General features: G+C 52.8%; 1 protein-coding gene across 3 annotated transcripts in view; it reads right to left on the bottom strand.

The window, feature by feature from the left end:
* The window catches only part of SPTLC1 (serine palmitoyltransferase long chain base subunit 1), a 46,092-nt gene extending 28,018 nt beyond the window's left edge, over window positions 1-18,074 (bottom strand). For 2 of the 3 annotated variants that reach the window (XM_029919571.1, XM_029919573.1), the window contains exons 1-5: window positions 17,992-18,074; window positions 15,407-15,514; window positions 13,683-13,777; window positions 6,393-6,486; window positions 5,792-5,864 (exon numbers count right to left, since the gene is read on the bottom strand). In XM_029919571.1, coding sequence (XP_029775431.1) covers window positions 5,792-5,864; window positions 6,393-6,486; window positions 13,683-13,777; window positions 15,407-15,514; window positions 17,992-18,048 — 427 coding nt within the window. In that variant the 5' untranslated portion in view covers window positions 18,049-18,074. Of the gene's footprint in view, window positions 1-5,791; window positions 5,865-6,392; window positions 6,487-13,682; window positions 13,778-13,881; window positions 14,063-15,406; window positions 15,515-17,991 lie in introns of those variants that run through there. The other variant, XM_029919572.1, reaches the window with a different exon arrangement.
* Window positions 18,075-18,793: the final 719 nt, after the last annotated feature.

Here is an 18,793-nt window from a genome sequence, read left to right as displayed (position 1 = left end):
GGCACAGGGGAGCACAGGGCGCGGTGGGCACAAGGAGTGCAGAGCGTGGTGGGCACGGAGCGGGGCAGGGCGCGGCGGGCACAGGGGAGCATAGGGCGCGGCGGGCACGGAGGGGGGCAGGGCGTGGCGGGCACGGGGAGCGCAGAGCGCGGTGGGCACAGGGGAGGCAGGGCGTGGCGGGCACAGGGGAGCGCAGAGTCAGAGGGAGGGTCCGCGCCGCCAGTCCCTCTGCGCTCCCCAGTACAACACACGCAGGGTGATCTCGGACTGAGGACCAAGGGCACTGGGCTGGGAACTGAGTGAGGAGATGGTGGGTCACAGGTGCCCTCCACTGAGGCCCAACTTGATGGCAGGAGACACAGAGTGAGGAATCTGGAAATGGGGCGACACCCAGAAAATAAAACAAACTGAAGCCCCTTTACCCATATGCTTCTCACACGACATTACAGAACTGTGAAAATGAACTATTTTTCCCATTCCAATCAAGTGATAACAAAACACTGAGCACGCTTCTTCTATTTGCAGGTGAAATGTACCCCGACACGGTCTACCACAGAAAGCACAAGGAGTGCCGTCCAGTCTCCGTCACCAAACGGTCATCGCCATTCAACAGGACAGACCTTCCACGACGTGAAGGTGCCGTGTGTGGGCGGAAGGGGGGTGGTGGTTTACAGTGACCAAGTTGAGGTCATCTCCCATTGACCGGAAAGGTATCAGTGGGCATCAGACCTGTGACTCCAACACTGCAGTCCTAGGAAGTGGCCCTGACCCCGCCCACTGCCCACTAGGAGACAGCTCAGGCGGAACCGGACAAGAGAGGTGCGGCAGGACGCTGGAGGACCGGCGCCTCCCTCACCCCTACAGCTGTGGCTCCCTCCCCACAGGCAAGGCCCTGCCATGCCCACTTCCGAGCAGAAGAGGGCAGGCCCCCGCAGGAGGCCCCCAGACCGGACTTCCACCCCAAACCTCCCTGACTGAGCAGATGGACGAGCCCAGCCACAGTTACCTGCTCTCCTCCCCCATCTCCATTTCAAGAAGAAAAAACTTGGACACAAACATTTTTGCTAACTACAGAAAGGATTTTAAATCATTCTGTAGACCCCACTTTAAAGGACTCCCTGTTTTGCACTGATCAGCGACGAGAAAGTGAAACACTCTCGGCCTAACTGCAGGGTTCAGAGTCTGTCACCCAGCTGGCGAGACCCGTGCGTCAGAAAGAGTCCCATCGCCATGTAGATGCATAACCGCTTCTCCGCCACAGCTGTAAAGTGGTGAAGAAGCGTCACAGGACGTCAGTGATGTCCTGACCCTGGTCTTCCCCGAAAGTTGAAAGCGACCAGCCTTCTGCTCCTGGCACCTAAAGGCACTAGGATTTTGCTGCTGCAGCCTTGCAAGGCAGGCTTTGCGGCAGGTGGGTACGGACTGCTGCGTCACTTCTGCGGTGTGACAGCAGCTCCGTGGGACACAGGGAAGGAGGCCGTGTTCTCCTGCTCCTGACGTCTGTCCTCCAAGTGGACGATCCAGCCCACCGACTCGTGTCACAGGTCTGCACGCGGTGCGAGGACAGCACTACCCCCTCTGCCGCCCCGCACGGAACAAGCGAGGTGGTGAGACCACGGAGCCGGGTGCCGGGGGAGCCTGCAGGTTCCTCCACGCTCGCTGCCCTTTCCTGCACCTGCCCCCGAGCCAGAACCCAAGAGACGGGACGCAGGGCCAGGACAGGATGTCGGGCACCCGGGGCGGGGCCTGGCCACAGCAGTCCTCACGGGGGGGCTCCGGATCCGGTCTCCCTCCTCGCCAGGGGTGGACGGATGGCAGGCCTGACGCCGCCCCGTGCCTCTCCGGCCCTTCCTCTGTCAAGCAGGTCACAGTGGGACCGCCTCCAAGGACTGTAAGCAGAACCACAAGGCAATGCCTATACACACTCAGGATAATGCCTGGCGCGGAAACACCGAGACACCATTTTAAGTGTTTGTACAGTTAAACCAGTATTTGTAGAATACAAACAAAAGGTTCCTTCTAAAAAGAGAAGAGCAGCTACACTATGCTACTTCAGTCGTCCAAACCCCAGACGCTGAAGCACTGTCACGTTACAGATTCTCCTCTTTTATTCTGTAAGAGGTGTAACAGCCTTCTCGGTTGTTTTCCAAAGGAAATACTATAAAACAGTCAACTTTAGAACAGTTTAAAAACAGCTGCATTTTTTTCTTAAGTCTTCTATACTTTTGTGCTTCATACTGTTTTTTCACCTCCCTTAAGACTTGGACGTTTCTTAAAAGTACAAATAATATCACTATGCACTCATTACAATGTTTTCCACAATGTTTTCACATGCAGTGTCTTCTGTGATTCTTACCAAAGTGTCCTAAGCGGTGCACACAAGGACAGTCCCCTCCTACCCTGCAGGAACAGTCCCATGGCCTGCTGGTAGCAAGAAGCGGCAGGTCTAGGAATTCTATACCAAATGTTCTTCCTAATGAAACAGGCAGTCAGGGCTCAGCTGACTGCTTTAAAACAAAGAAAGAAGACATTCTGAAAAATAAATGAACAATCTGCTGGCTGACTACTGGCTCTAGAACACAAGTGTCCCTCTCTGTGACCCCCTTCCATGGATTGTGTCTGGATTTCGTTGAAGGGCAAAGAGCCAAGCAAGCAGTGTGCATGCGAGGTGGATTCCGGGAAGCCAGGGGTAAACCTTGGGCAAGTGGGGTCCGTGCGTCCCCAGAAAACACAGAGAAGTCTCATGTGCAGGGCCACCAGCTCTGAGGAAGGGACGCACGCCCTGCAGCACGACAAACCCGCTTCTCCGTTCTCAGCCACATCCCAGCAGGAAGGGAGTCGGTGGACGGCCTCTCGCCACTGGCCTCAGAGATGACAGGACGTGCTGAGAGCCCCCTGCCAGAGGCGAGACAACATCCAGCTAAAAAACTAGATGAGTTTTAACTCAACCATCGTTTGACTTTTTTCTGTATTAACCATCCGTTACTATGAAATAATAAGAAAGAACTGTGCAATTTACAAGTGATTTACATTCATTTTTGAAAAGTTGGGAAAAGAGCTCAGTGAGGAAGGATTTTCATCTTTGAAAATAATGTCTGAACGTTTTATTTCCAGGAGAAAAAAGATGAGATTAAAACTACTTTCTGGGGGCCCAGGGGAGAGGCCTTTGGCCGCAGGGGCACACAAGCGACTTCACGTGCGAGGAAAGGGGTCCTCAGCCTGCTCTGTTGCTCAGAGCAAAGAGCGAATGTACCCTGTTTATTCAGAGTAATTTAATTGTAGGGGGTTATTTTAGAGATTTAAAATTTAGCCTTCCCTGACCTTAAGTACTTTCTCTGATCTTATCCATCACTGAAATTTCAAGGTAATTTAATATAACTGCAATAACTCAAGCAACTCCTTCCGGAATAAGTAAAAATATAAAGAATGTCCTGTCGGGGGTGTCTGGGTGCCCATTCAGGTCAGGGTCCAGCTCTTGATTTCAGCTCAGGTCATGACCCCAGGGCCGTGGGATCAAATCCTGCATCGGGCCCCGTGCTGAGCTTGGGACACTGAATATGCTGCTTGGGATTCTCGATCTGTCTCTCTCTCTCTCTCTCTCTCTCTTCCCCCACCCCCACCAGCCCTCTCTCTAAAATAAAATAAAAATAAGACAATTACATAAAAACGATCCTGTCGGAAAACCAGAACGTGAAAACGTGGACGGTCCCCACACGAGAAAGGAACAGAGGCGACAAGCGCAGACACCGTGAAGGAGGGATGGCATCCCAGACGGACGATGCGCGTGGACGACACGAGGCGTCCTGTCCCGGAGCCATCGTCCAGCAAGCCCGCCTCCGGCCTCCGCACCAGCACCCCTATCCCTCTGATCTTCCACTAGCTGCAACCCGGCAGATCCGGCGGCCAAGGAAGCACACAACGCAGCAGGGGACGCACAGCTGTGGTCATTACTCTGCCCCGGTGACTCCCTCAAGCCCCTGAAAACCCAAATCCAACCTGAAGTTCAAACAGGATCACTCCAACAGCAGGGCACAGAGCACGTGCGGGGAGCGCTGCCCTTTCTGGGGGTGGATGTACGTACGGGAGCGGTCTGCATTTGCTCAACAGTCTCTGGAAGAACTAGCAAGCGGCTAACTACCGACAGCAGCTTCTTTTTTGGGGGTGGGATAACGGCGGGGACCAGACTTTCACTCCTGAAAAACCTTCCGAAGTTTGTATCAAGGGCTGAGCTGTTCAGTCGAGAACATTAACTTACAAACCATCAACTAAAGACCTCACGTCTGGACACGTGTGACAACCTACTAGGTGATCCAGAGAGAAAGCTGGCTGGCCCATTCTACCAGCTCTGCAAAAACTGGTTTTGAAAAGTGGAAACAGTTTTTTCATGACTTGATTTAGCATGAAATCTGCTATCTATCCTCAGAAATTAACTACCAAGCAGGCGCCAAAGCCACACTTGCAAATAAAATCCACAAGAAAGAGAAGCTTGTAAGAAAACTATTTTTTTAACCCCAGCAAACAAATCATAGAAAATACTGTTGATCAGAGTACAGCAAACAACCCCATTAAATAAATGTCTCTTATGGTTTTCTAAGACTGTGTCTCCAGGAAGTAATTTCCTACCAATGAAAACCAAGCGACCAAGCCACGTCTGCACTGGACCGTGGCAGAGGGGGACTGGTGTGTGCGCCTCCGCTCTGATCTTCCCGTACGGACCGACAGTCAGGACACTCGGTTCTAGTTACAAGGCTGAAATTGATGAGCTGCGTGACGGTGAGGACGTCACAAGACCTCTCTGAACTTTCTGTGCTGCTTCTAAATGGCTGTGCTGGAATACAGATTTTTCATATTCCTTCCAGCTTACGCTGCTTGGACACCGACTCTGTTGTCTGTTTCCAACACAAATAATTTAACTTCTAAGCTAGCTACGGAATAGACAGGTGTTCCCTTAAATAAAACACGCTAGCTGTTGAAGTGAAAACCCCACACGAAGGCCTAGAGATGGAAATACGAACAGAAGACAGAAGAGGCTTCCGGCTGCCTGCCCCACAGGCTGATGCTGCTAAGCCAGAAGGTTCAGTAACATATTCACCTGAACAATCATTCAACGGGGAGGCTGGCTGGAGTGGTCCCAGCCCCTCCACGGCGAGGCCACACTGAGGTTCTGTGCTCACCACCGAGCGTGGCAGCGATGGGAGACGCTGCCCGCTGCACACACTCCTCCCCAACACCTGCCACGTGGCTGCAGCCACACGGGCGAGCTCGGTGCCCCTTGGCACTAGAGGAAGGGGCTGAGGAAGAACCAGGTCCCTGCACGACCCTGAGGGCAGAGCCACCGCAGTCACGCAGGCAGACGCTGGGTCCCAGGGCACACGCAGCAGACGCAGCAGCGTGGACCTCGTCCTCCAGTGACGGGCCCCGGTGGCACCTGTGTCTTTTCTCCGTGAGCGACACTCAGTCCTGGACCAGGGCACCACACCCACCCAACGTCACAAGGAATCAAGGATATCTTTCCTGGGGAGTTTTGATGCCAAATCGAGTCAATTCTTAAAAGCAGTAGTTTGGGCACCTGGGTGACTCAGTTGGTTAAGCATCCAACTTCGGCTCAGGTCGTGGTTTCAGGATTTGTGAGTCTGAGCCCCGTGCTGGGCTCTCTGCTGTCAGCACAAAGCCTGCTTCAGATCGGCTCTCTCCCCCTCTCTCTCTGCCTCTCCCTGCTCCCCTGCTCTCTTGAAAATAAGTAAGCGTTAAGGAAAAATGCAGGGGCTTGGGAGGGAGGGCGGAGACATACCGAACGTGCCGTAAAAGCCGCGAGGCCCGCAGGTGCCCACGCCGTACTTCCTCAGAGACGCCAGAGCCGCCGCCTTCGTGGACGTGAGAAAAACCAGGTTTTAGCAATACACCTTCTGGAGTTCAAAACTGGCATGTCCCAGTCCTCAACCCACAGGACAAACCACCCCCACCCCCGCCACTTTCCTTCCTTCCTTGGAACCGTGGGAGCTCTAACAACAGGATGGAAGAGCAGACACACAAAGATTCAGGGACAGAACTCAGAGCGTGGAAAAGCGCGTGATAACTATCAAACCTGCGTTGACGCAAGGCCTTCATCCTGCAGGCCCTTCTGGGCACGCGCCGGCCTCCAAACAGCTTCCTGGCCTGTGCTCCCGACAGGACGGAGCCCGTGCCCGGACGCACCTCTGACACCACCAGGGCCGTCGCCCGTGCCTCCCCGCGTGTCACCACCACAGAGCTGCATCGCACTGTCGAAGCCAGGCCCCAGCTCTGCCGAGCGGAGTGACAGCCGCAGAGCGCCCTTCCCGACCCTCCGCGGCTGGCTACTTCAGGCCCAGCTTCGCAGGGAGTCCTGCTGCCTCAGCACAGGGGCCACTTACCTTGACCCGAGGGTTGTCCAGTAATCCAAGAAAGTTAAACGAGGCGAAGTTTACACATTTTTTCCCATTCACCACAATGTTGTGGCTCGGAGGGCTGGGGAAGAGAGGAGAGTGGTCTGTCTGAACTGTCCACGTTATAGGCGACACCACACCACCCTGGGGGCCCACGGACACAGAAGTGTTGTCACTCTACCCGGTTTGTGTCCTATTCTTGCAGCTCTTTTTGTTATTTTTAAAACTTACAATCAGAAAGAGGTATATTCAAAATCAGCCATTAATTCTATTCATATTAGGAACCTTATTCTACTTAAATAAAAAAGAGGTAAGCTACAATTCCAACACAGATTAGTGACGAATCATTGCTTTGATTTTAAAACTCATGAAGAAAGAACTAAATGAAGTACCTCAGGAAAAAATCTGGCATAAGACGAATAGGAAGAAAACACAAAAACATCGAGACGAAGCGCGAAGAGGCAGAACGAGATGCGGCCCCACAGTTGAGCAGCAGGACACGTGACGTAGAGAAAGGCACAGAGAGAAGCAGGCGGGGGCTCTACAGTCAGTGCTGGATCACTCTGCAAGGGGCGGGTGGGGGGGACAGGGCGGCCAGCAGCGCGGGGGCGCGGGTCTGAGTTGGGCCAGGACAGGAGACGGCTCCTGAGGTGACCCCCGGGTCCCCTGCCGACAACAGTCCTTGAGGCCAGGCCCAAGAAGGCGGGGCCGAACCTTGGGTCACAGGCTGGTGAGGCCGACACAGGCACGACCAGGCGGAGCAGAGCAGGGCGGAGACGGTCCGGGCACCCGGCACGCCTCAGTTGTGCACATGCACCGCTGTGCACACGCCGCTCTGAAGACGCACTACTGTCAGAAAGGACTGGAAACACGGCTCCCAGGACGTGCCATCAGAGCTGTTCCTTTGCGAGGACAGAAGACGCTGGGAGGGCAGGGAAGGGAGAACGAGCACCTGAAGAAGATTTGTGAAAGCGGGTGAGCCCGTCCACGAGGCAGGGAGGCTCAGCCGGACAGACGCACTCTGCCCTTTGGCGCCTGGCAGCTTCAGGAGCTCAGGGACGCCCCCTGGCCGCTGTGGGCCTCGGCTTCTTCATCTTAAAGTAGGGATGGAGCCCAGCTCTCAGGGTCATTGCTAGGTAAGGGCCTGGCCGACAGGTGCTCTCTCGGTCCTTCCTTCTTCCCGATGGCCTCACGGGCTTCTCCTTCAGACCGCCCACTGCTTCGGAACACAGCATGGCATTCAGGCTCCTGCTCCTCGGCCTTACGTTTCCTGATGGTCCCGGTGTGGCGGTGCCAGCACCCACACAGACACGGAAACACAAAACACCTGCATAGACAAGTCTGTGCTAAGGCTGCTTGCTGCTCGAAAAGTCAAGGCCACTGTATAAAAACTAACACAGAGAGAAATCAAACCACCGAGAGGAAGTACGCCCAAGGCCCTAGCCATAGCTGCTAAGCTGCCGAGAGGCACCACGGTGTAGGGATGCAGGGATCCTGTTTGTCCAGCACTGGGAGCAGGCGGGGAAACCAGTAAGAAATGGAAGGCTCACGCCTGCGCTCCATGCGGGCTTGCAGCAATGTCAATGGGCACATAAAACAGGAATGCGGGACCCTAAGACGCTGCGGGGACTCTCCCAGAAGCAAATGAAGCCAGTCTAGACTGGCATCTCGACAATCAAGGCCTCAGAGTACTAGAATGAGGGAATATAAAACCCTTTCCAATCAAAAACCCCAACCTCATTATTAGTGAGAGTTGGTAATTACAAGTGAATACAGAAGTAGGACGATGCTTTCCCAGAAGGAACGCAGTATCCCAGAACCCCCTTAATACCTGGGTGGGGGCGCCCGGGGGGCTCAGTCGGTAAAGTGTCCTGACTCTTGATTTCGGTCAGGTCATGATCTCATGGTTCGTGGGCTCTGTGCTGACCGTGAGGAGCCTGCCTGGGATTCTCCCTCTCTCTCTGCTTCTCCCCTGCTCACTCACTGTCTTGCAAAAGAAACAGACATTAAAGAAAACAAACAGAAAACCTCGGGTTGGGTTGCTGTGCGAGAACAGGCACCCAGAGCGAGCAAACACTCAGAACTCGAGAGAACTGTGCACGTACACACCCGCACACAAACTACCAAGTTACACACGTTTCTTCCTCCTGGAGAAAAATAAAGTTGGATAAACATGTACCAAGATTAATTCTAGACATACTAAAAACCTAAAAGATATTTTGGAAGAGGTAACATGAAAATGCAGAAGAATGTCCAATGTCTGGATAAGTCCCCAAACACACAGTGAGACCAAAATGGATGAATCTGAGTCAAAATTAAGAATTTTGGTTCAATGAAGACACCACAAAGTCAACAGACGGTGATGAAGAGACTTCCTGTACTTCGCTGAACCCAAGAGACAGTGGCAGGTCTCACCTGCCACCGAGAAAGGACACCAGGGCCGATTACAGTGCGATGCTCTGTCGTGTCAGAATCCTGTAGTGGATGCTTAGCGAACAGGCCCCTGGGTGTGCCGAGACGCAGAGTTCTGTCCCACCACGTCCGCACGACAAACCTGTCAGCACGTCCAAACCTCTCCCCCGAGTCTCCCTAAGCTGAGGATGTCACGGGTGCTCTAAACACCCCCGGCACCAGGAGAACCCCGCGTTCTCACCCCAGCAAGATGCTCCCCAGCCATCTCTGAGATCACCTGGCAGGCTAGGGTCCCCCACGCCTCAAATTCCGACGCCGGGACTTTCCTACCGGACTAAACTCATCTGTCCCCTGATCAGATGACATGTCTAAATGCGAGCCGGGATTATCTGCAGGCAGAAGTCTGACAAAGGGATGTTCAAAGCCTTAGACAGTGTGGCCTCTGGTCTCTGGCCTGGAGGGTCCGGCCCTTTCTCCCACCATCCGCTGGTTTACCTGCCAGCAGCGTTCGTAGCTCAACGGAAGTGCTGGCAGGGAGCAGAGCCGTGAGCAAGCGCGGGACACACAGGCGGGGACCCGCCCCCAGCCCCCGTCACTGCTGATAACGGTTCTCAGCAGCTACAGGATTGGGGAACTGGAAAAACAAAAAGAACGTGTGTCTTGAAGACAACACAATAGACAACAATGAAGTGACCACAGATTAAAGTCTACATGGTACAGGGGATTCGTGCTAATCAAAACACAGAGGCGCTCACCCGAGGGGACGACCCCAGCAGCGAGGAAGTAGAGGAAATGATACTCAATGGCTCAAATAATCAGGAAAACACTAAGTGAAACCGTGTTGCCGATCAGGGCTATGGGGATACTGGACCCCACATACTAGCTCGGGGGTGGAGATGGGGGAGTCCCCACGCAGAGAAGCCCCCGGGGAAGTGAGACCGGTCCTGGTTCCAGACCCCCCACAGCAGATAGTCACCCGGTTCGCTGAGGTGTCCGTCGTGAGGGAACAGCTGACACACAGGGAATGACACACGGCAGCCAGAGGGATGGGACAGGCACAGCGGGCGCCCCCACGCCGGCCGTCCGCCTGCCCCGGGCCTCTCCATCACCACTTAGCAGCAGCGCACATCCTATCCATGCCACTGGTCTGTCTGTCCCGAAAGAACTACGGTTTTGATTTACCTGTGTGCTCAGCACAATCCGAGAACACAGCAGGCACTCAAGCTCATGTTCAAAAAGTGTGAATAAAAAATCAGCGTGAAGCCTGCAGCACATTACAAACATACATTCACAAGCGGTAAGACAGGGATCCAAAGGCAAACCTGAGTGCCAGAAGGTGAGGCCGGGGGGAGCGGCACTACTCCAGGTCAATCACAGGAGGACTGTTGATTCCAGACCCTGACAGAATGAACCACTGATTACAGGCCCGAACAGGGAGAGACGTAGGCAGCGTCTCCTACGAAAAACGGGCCCTCCCTGGACTCCGGCTTTCCCCCAGTGGACTTTCATTCAAACCTTCTCACTTCCTCCTCCTTCTCCAGGAAATAACATTCTTCTTCCTTGTTTGCTGGACTTGCCTGGGCTTTAGCCATAGCCTGCTGGTTCCAAATTGCAATTTTCTTTTATTCCCACATAAAACCCATTTTTACTGGTAAAATAACTATTTTTAAGATGAACAATACATGCATAATAAAAACAACAAGCTGCATCATTTTAGGAACATCCCGTGTGTAACATCAAGTGATGAGGGGCGGCTCAATGGAAGCATCTCGGTGGGGGGGAGAAGGGACCGGGAGGAGGAGGCCAGGCCACGGAGCTGCCCCGCGGGGGCGCGGACCGCAGCGGAGGGCGTGAGCCCCTGGGTCGGCAGGCAAGGCCCCACGGAGGACACAACGCCGGCCTCAGTGACGCGGGAGGCCGGCTCCTGGCACCTCTGGCTGAGGAAGGGCACGAACGAGGGAGCGGCGGCCCCACGGGTGTGCCGGTACTCACGGCACGTGAAGGGCCCTGTGCAGTTTACCCCCGCACGCTCAACAGAGTCCTGTCAACGGCCTCCTGCCGACACACTTGACAGCGTTAAGAAACGGACGGTACTAGAGGGCTGTGACCACAGCTTCCTGAAGACGGAAACTCACTGAAGACCTGAAGGGAGGCGACAGGATGAGTCTCACCGATGTGGGGACCGAGCGAGTGGGCAAACTGATGAGAACAGGAGCATACGAGCAAGAATGTGCTCTCAGTCCTGAAAACACAGGAGGCCGAGCTCTGCTAGCGAACGATATTAACGTGGCCACAAACCCACGAGCACCAAGTGACCCAGGGGCATGAGGCGCAGCCACAAACCTGCCGGCCCGTGGGCACTCGTGGCAGGTGCCCATGGGGCTGCACCACACCGGGGCCATGCCAGGCTGCCGCCCTGCCCGGGGTTGAGGCTGTGGCCACTTTCCTCGGCCACACCAGGCGGCAGGGGGGCGGCTGCGGCCTGGGCAGGGCGGGTGCGCGTGATCTGAGAGCCAGCCTTCACCTCGTGCAGTTCCTGGACCAAAGGAAAACTGGAAAGGAAAGCGTGTAATCCAGAAACAACAGCATAAGCAAGTTCTTAGAAAAATACAGGGAAATCCCAGAAAAATAGCTAACGAAACAAAGCGATTACTTGCAGACAGCGGGAGCTGGGCGAGAGGATGGCGCGGGGGAGGGCAGGTTCTCCCCCACAAACCCCCACAAACCCCCACATGCGCGTGGCTTAACCCCATCGGTCTAATGTGACACAGTAACTGCTTAGAGCAGCAAAGTCACCCATCATCTCACCAGATCCAGGCAATCTTGGGATAACGGTTAATATTCTGATTTAAAGAAACGAACAAAAAAGTTCCCTTAGCAAACGGAGAAGAGAAAGGAAGGCCTATAGCCTGTGCAGGTTGTCCCTGAGAAGCCACCAGGACACCCCTCCTGTCCAACACTGCTGGGGAGGTGTCCTGCCAGTGCAGCAACACAGGGACAGGGAGAAAAAGCTGCTCCTCGTGACAGAAATGAACTCACTCCGGCACCTGGAGACGAATCTGTTACGACACACAACATGGATGCCTGGTTGCTAAGCAGGCGTTACCACGGGGGGAAACTGAGGAAGGGTACACGCAGGATGTCCCTAGATTATTTCTTATGACCACAGGGGAATCTATTATTTCAAAATAAAAAGTAGAGAAAAAAGAAAAGATAAGCAGCCTTTATGAAGAAAGTTCTGTAACTTTGCTGTAGGACATGATAAGACCTAAGTATACAGGTGGTGCACCAGGCCCGCGGTGATAAGATTCAGTATCAGCAAGACCTCAATGAATCCAAAGCAGTGCACTATTAGCCATGAGCCCAAACTCACTTTTTGGTCAAATCTGATCAGTTACACTGACGAACGAGCTGTGAGTCCAAGCAATTCTGAGGAACAAGGAGGAGCAGGACTCAACTGCAGTCAAGGCCTATTCTTTTTTAAGTCTTTTTAAAAAATGTATATTTTGAAAGGGAGAGAGAGAGCGCCCACACAAACAGGGGAGGAGCAGAAAGAGAGAGGAAGGGAGAGCATCACAAGCAGGCCCCCCCTGCTATCGGTGCAGAGCCTGATGCGGGGGTCGATCCCACTAACCCCGAGATCATGACCTGAGCTGAGATCAAAAGTCAGATGCTCAACTGACTGAGCCATCAGATGCTCCAGGGCCCGTCTTAAGCTGTGCTATTTATATGAAGTTCTGGCATAAGGAGAGAAATCATACCGAAAGAACAGAAATAAGACCCGTCAGAAGGACATGTAGCACACAAAAGAAGGGAAAATCTCTACTCAGCAGGTAAAAAATGGACAAGTCCACTCAGGAATGCTAGGACAGCTGACCACCATACAGAAACCGGCAAGTCTGACCTCTGGGTGGGGGAAGGCCTTCACCGCGGCATTAATGACAAGTCTGAGCTCAGGACACGCAAAAAAACAAAAACCCCATGGACATGAAGAACACAAGACTCCCTTAGATCAGACCAGAAGTGGAAGTATACACATGTAGTTTTATAGACAAAATACTGAATAATTCCCTGGCGTCAGGCATACGTGTTAAAAGTATAAATGTAACAAAGGAGAGACACCCACCAACTTCAAGATAATGGTTATCCTGTGTGGGAGACAAGAGAAAGGGGCAAATGGGAAGGGGGCTCTTCAGCAGTCTCTGAAACATTTTATTTCTTTTTTAAGGTAGATTTGAAGACAGTAAAATGTTAATGCCTATTCACTCTGGGCGGTGGGTACGTAGGTGTCAGATATTTTCTGTAAACTTAAAACACTTCTCAGAAAGAAAGCATATATAGCAAAGCAAAGAGAAGCACCAGGAGAAGCAGGGGCAACGCTAGATGAGACCTTGGAGGAAGCAGGGAGGGGGCAGCGCAGGAAGGTCAAGTGTCAGAATTCGCACTGGGAGCGCCAATGCCGTTGTCCACGGGGAAGGAGTCAACAGCGGTGCTCGTGGGTCTAACACCTGCTCACGAAGGTAACCCAAACTCAAACACCTCCAAGCAGGAGAGCAGGAGTGTGTCTCTCTATGTGAAGTATTTCATGAGCACGTATTATTTCAAAAAAAGCATCTTTTTTTTTTTAACAGAAGAAAGGACAAACCGTCACACCCAAATTGGAGATTATAAACAATGGCAATCCACCTGAGAAGAGACTTACATATACATCTTGGGAACTAAAGCAGAGAGTTTTTGATCCCAGAAATGTCTGAACGTTTTGTTTCTGTTAAAAAAGCAATACTGCATAACCCCGTGTGTGCCGTGGCGAGTATACCGACGGGACACCAAGTGCAAGTCCTTCGAGCAGTGAACCAACCAACTTACCCGGAAACGATGTTGTAGTTGAGGGCGGGATGGCCCGCTGGCACGGGAGGGACGAGAGGCTCTGGCTGCCACTCCTCGATCAGTTCTTCCTTCTCCTGCGGGGGGAAAGGAGTCAGAGCACAGCAGGGTCTCGTCGCGGGAGAGCGACCGTTCCGTCCCCGTATGTCTGTTACAGATCAACCAGTAAGTCATTCCTCACCTGCTTCTGCCGACGACCGCGTGGCCCAGGGCGGCGGCCTGAGGCCGGAGCAGGTCAGGCACGCTGCCCACGGCGGCCTCGGGGTCGGCCTGGGCGCAGCTCACGGTCCCCCCGCGGGCGGGACGCTGCAGGTCCACAGAGCCCAGCCTGGGCACTGTGTCTGCGACGTCAGAAGGGAAGCCTGAAAACCACCACTGCTACAGTCCGCGCCGTTCTCCGGCTTCCAGGGTAAGATGGCCGCGGGCCCTGGGTCTGGCCGAGTCCTGCTCCCAGAGGACTGTCCCAAAGCCACGGTGAGTCACTCTGTTAACGTGTATGTGCAGGGACTGCCATGTTCATAAATGAGAACTCGAGGCAGCAGGAAGGACCCACCCCTGGAAAAGCTGAGCTAGAAACCCGCCGCACGGCCACCCGACGGCTCCCGAGGGGCGCTGGACCGCCAAGGACCTCTGCCCTGATGGCCCCGTCCTCCCACAGGCTATCAAGAGTGCTCAAGCCCGCTAACCCCCCGGTCGTCAGGACCCGCTTAGCGCAGCTCTCCAAATACGGTTCAAACATCCACTGGCCTAGGAGAGGTCACGGGAAAGCTCGCACGGAGGGATCTCCAACGCTGCTCTAGCCAGGTTTCCCAATGGTTTCTGCCCGCAGGCCCCTCCGCGGCATGTCCCCTGGGGGCCCCGGCCCGCCACCCCCATGATCGGCAGTAACGCGCCAGGGAGGGCAGCAGGGCAGCGACGGCCACGCTGCTGCCCTCGTTCCACTCCACGGGCACGCGCCCCTGGGGCGGCCCCGTCTCCGTGCTGCCGTAGAGCTTTGTGTGGAAACCCTCGCGGTCACTAGTGTCTCGAAGCACTCAGCCGGCGCGACACGGGCGGGGCAGGACACAACCCGAGCGACAGAGACCACAGCACGGTCACAGCCGCTCTTCCCCCGGCACTGGGGCAAGTCCGAGCGCCCCTACCCGAGGGCCGAGGACGTGCTCTGGCTCACAGCGCCCTCATCCCTCAGGCTGACGGAACTCCATGTGGCCGGTGCCACGTGGCCTCGAGATGCTTCTGCTTTCTAAGGTTCGCCCACCTTGGCCTTGAGCTGGGCCCTGTACCACAGAAGGCATCAAAACTGAGTTTGGGGTGGGGAGGTGGGAGGATTCTTTTCAATCCCGAATTTCCTTTATGCAGAACACAGGGAAAACTTCCATTCAGGTTTCAGAAATGGGTGGTTTTCCTGAGCAGCTCATGTAACCCTGCATGTGGACAATGGAAATCGAGAAGCTTCCCTTCTGCCATCTGTCCCTAAGACGGCTGCTGGCCTCTAGCCCCGTACACAGGTCTGTGACATGGAATCCCTCTCGGTGTCGACTTTATCCCCGGCTTCCTCACATTTTGCTTCCCTGACATTTCATTTCCTTTTATTTTTTTATAGGACAGAAAATACTTTACTATATAAAGTTCAGCTGCCACAAATACTTTTTAGAAAGATGTAGCCCCTATAATCACACACTGAATAATAAAAGTTAATTTCTTACCTTGACTGTAAGATCAGAACGTTCTTGTAGCTTGTAAGTTTTAGAGAACAGAAGTCTGATTATCCAGAGAATTAGAATTCCCTCCAAAATAAGATGGTAAGCAGGAGCCTAAGAGTCAAAAACCAAAAAAGAAATGAACCCTTCCAAACTCTGCACATAAAATGTAATGTGCCTGCCTCCCATGACCTTTAACCTATTACTTCTTAAAGTTTATTTTCAAAGTTCCCTTCATGTCTACTCATTCCTTTCCCCATTTCTTTTTTTAAAATCTTTTATTTCATTTTTTGAGACCAAGAGAGAGTGTGAGCAGGGGAGGGACTGAGAGAGAGGGAGACACAGAATCCGGAGCAGGCTGCAGGCTCTGAGCTGTCAGCACAGAGCCCGAGGTGGAGCTCAAACTCACAGACTGCGAGATCATGACCTGAGCTGAATTCAGATGCCTACCTGAGCCACCCAGGCTCCCCATCCCCATTTCTAACAGTCGGCAATTTCTCCTTCACATGATAAATATCTAATTGCGCAGCTTTAAAACCTCTGTAGGAAAGAAATTTAATTTTTAAACTAAAATCTTACACAGAATCCCAACAGGTCAAATAATATCAACAATCAGACCCTTCAGACACTGCACCATTCTACCGGCGGGAAAGGGCAGTAGTGAACACGTCACAGCCACCCTAGCCTGCTGCCACCCTTGTCTACCCTGGTCAGTCAAGAGAGTTCTGTGGAAATTGGTGTCCACAATTCTTAAGAGTTCTGCACATCTTACTCCATTTTCTCTATCTCTATTAATCCTAGAAGGATTTAACTTCTAGGAACACAGCTGAAGAAAAAAAAAAACTGTATAAATGACTAAAGAAATGTCGGGTCTTTTTTCCACAGCAGTTCCCTGAAGTCTGTGGCGTGTCCCATGTAACAGGTATACGGACGCCTTACTGGAATTATCCAGGCCAGGCCCTCACCTGCACATTCCCAAGATGTACAGCTGATTTTATGTTTTGCACAAGAAGACACACTGAGGGCATGTGGAATACTCCGGATAGCAACTAAACCCCGGTCAGTTACAGAGTGATCTACTCCAATAGGCTGTCACTGGAAAAATCACTTAAGAGGCATTTAGAAACGTAAATACAAATTATTTTGAAACACCAGACAGAAAGAAAGTGAAGATGATTTACTACAGTTTAAAAAAAAATCCAGAACATGGAGACAGGAAAACTGCAAATTCAAAGGTAAACATCTAAGTCAACATACAAATATCTTTCTGACCACATACAAAGGTTACATACATTATTACTTCTTTTTTTGGTTTTTCTTAATAATTATATTGAAGTAGCAAACATCTGCCTAAGTCGCTAAGCATCCCACTCCACAAAGAAATCATCCTAAGAAAAACTGAGATACCAACTGTCCAGTGAATTAATCAAAATCACAAACGCAGCTTCTTTTCCTGGAAATGTTACACCCAAGGGGACACCTGACTCTTGGTCAGTTATGCAGTCTGCAAAAAGGAAGTAACAACATATAACAACAAAAATTCAATTTCAGTGGCTCTTCTCTTCGTTACTCTAATTAGCTTAGTACTAGCCATCACTTACACCACACCTGTTCTGTCAACTGTTTTTCAGGAAGCCCTGGTGAGTTCTGCAGTGGATCTCCCCCGGCAGTAAGCAGCTATGTTAGGTTTTTAATAAACTATCAAAAGAAAATTGAGATTCGCTTTAAACAAATATGAGCTCTAGGAGCACAGGAATTTTTGCATGTTTGTTCACTGCACGATCCCTAAGGTCTAAATGTGTGCTGTCCCAATACCTTGGCCTCTAGTCACCATGTAACTATGTAAATATACATCTAAATTAAATTAAGTGAAATACATAGTTCCTCACTTGCCCAGACACATTCCAAATGCCTAGTTGCCGTACGTGGTTAGCGGCTACTACACGAAGAGCTCAGACACACAACATGCAGAAAGTCCTATTTGGAAGGGCACCGAAGCTCGGTAAATACATGTCAAGTGAATGAACATTCTCTAAGGCTCAAGTTTTGCCATCATATCACCTAACACACGTGAAACAGCGAGCCTTTCAAAACACTCAACTATTCCGCCTTTAAAAATCTCTAAAAATTGTTGTATTTCTACAAGACAGATGAGACGCATGTGGAAGAATGACAACCTATTCCATATTCCCAATTCCTAACTCATTCGGCACTCCTAAGCCCCGCCCCGGCAAAACCAAACTATCTACTGCAATTCTTTCCGCTATCACCGCTCCACAGTCCCACGGACTTGAACCCCCCGGGACCCTCCCAGACGGAGACCTTCCACTCCACCTTCACCACCCTGTCTTACCGCCAGTCCCAACTCTGGTGCTGGAGGGCGGCCTCGCTCCCGCGCCCCCTCCCACCTGTCCCTGTCCCGTGCGGGGACCGGACCCTCGGTCCCCGCCCCGGCCGTGCCTCCCCCGCGAGCCCCTCCAGCGAGGGAAGACCAGGCCCGGCGTGACCCGACCAACCCCGCCCAGGACTCGGACCACACACCCACCGGCGCCGTCCCGCCCCTCCCGGGCCGCCCGGGCCGCCAGGCTCACCTCGTACAGCGCCTGGACCATCTCCACCAGGACCCACTGCTCCGCGGCGGCCGCCATAGTCAGCCGCTGAGGCTTCCTTCCGGAAGGCGGGTCTCAGGTACGTAAGACACCGCGCGGCGCAGCCCAGTGACGTTTAGGGCCTGGGGGCGGGGCTGGCGGGCGCTGGGCACCGCCTCCTGGCGCTTGCGCACTGGAGGAAAGAGGGAGGTCTGGGCCTCGGAGGCGGTGGGTGGAGACCTTGGGGTCTCACCTGGTGGCCAAGAAGGGTCGGAGAACAGCGGGGTGGTTTTTGTGACAGGTGTTCCCCTGCTGCTGTGAGGTGGCAGACCCCGTGCTCCGCTCCCGGGAAGGAGGGAGCGACTAGTAATAAATGGCCCTGCCCTGGGCGGGCAGTGTTACGTAATCACAGAAGTCGTCTTACAAATTACACAACTAACCCAGGAATGTATTATCATATATTTACAGGAATATAAATGAAAATAGCCACCTCTAACACAGCTCTTACCCGGTGTCCTGTATAGACGAAGCGCCTGGCGCTTATTAAGCCATAGAGCAGTTGGGTGTGAAATCTAGAACCTTCACAGGCCCTGCAACCATGATGTGCACACACTTACCTGGATTGGATTTCTTAAATCTAACTGGGACACTAGGAACCATATTGACCTGCAGCTTGCCTTTTTCCTGTTCTTTCTTGTGGTGTTCCTCCCCCCCGCCCGCCCCGCATCTGTCTATACATCCAGGGTTTTTATCTTAATGAAGAAGACTAGTTCTTGGAATAACGTGTCATAGATACATATTTCTT

This window comes from Suricata suricatta, chromosome 13 (assembly GCF_006229205.1).
Source record: "Suricata suricatta isolate VVHF042 chromosome 13, meerkat_22Aug2017_6uvM2_HiC, whole genome shotgun sequence".
NCBI lineage: Eukaryota > Metazoa > Chordata > Mammalia > Carnivora > Herpestidae > Suricata > Suricata suricatta.
The sequence above is the reverse complement of the archived record's forward strand: the minus strand, read 5'-3'. Positions and strand labels throughout refer to the sequence as shown.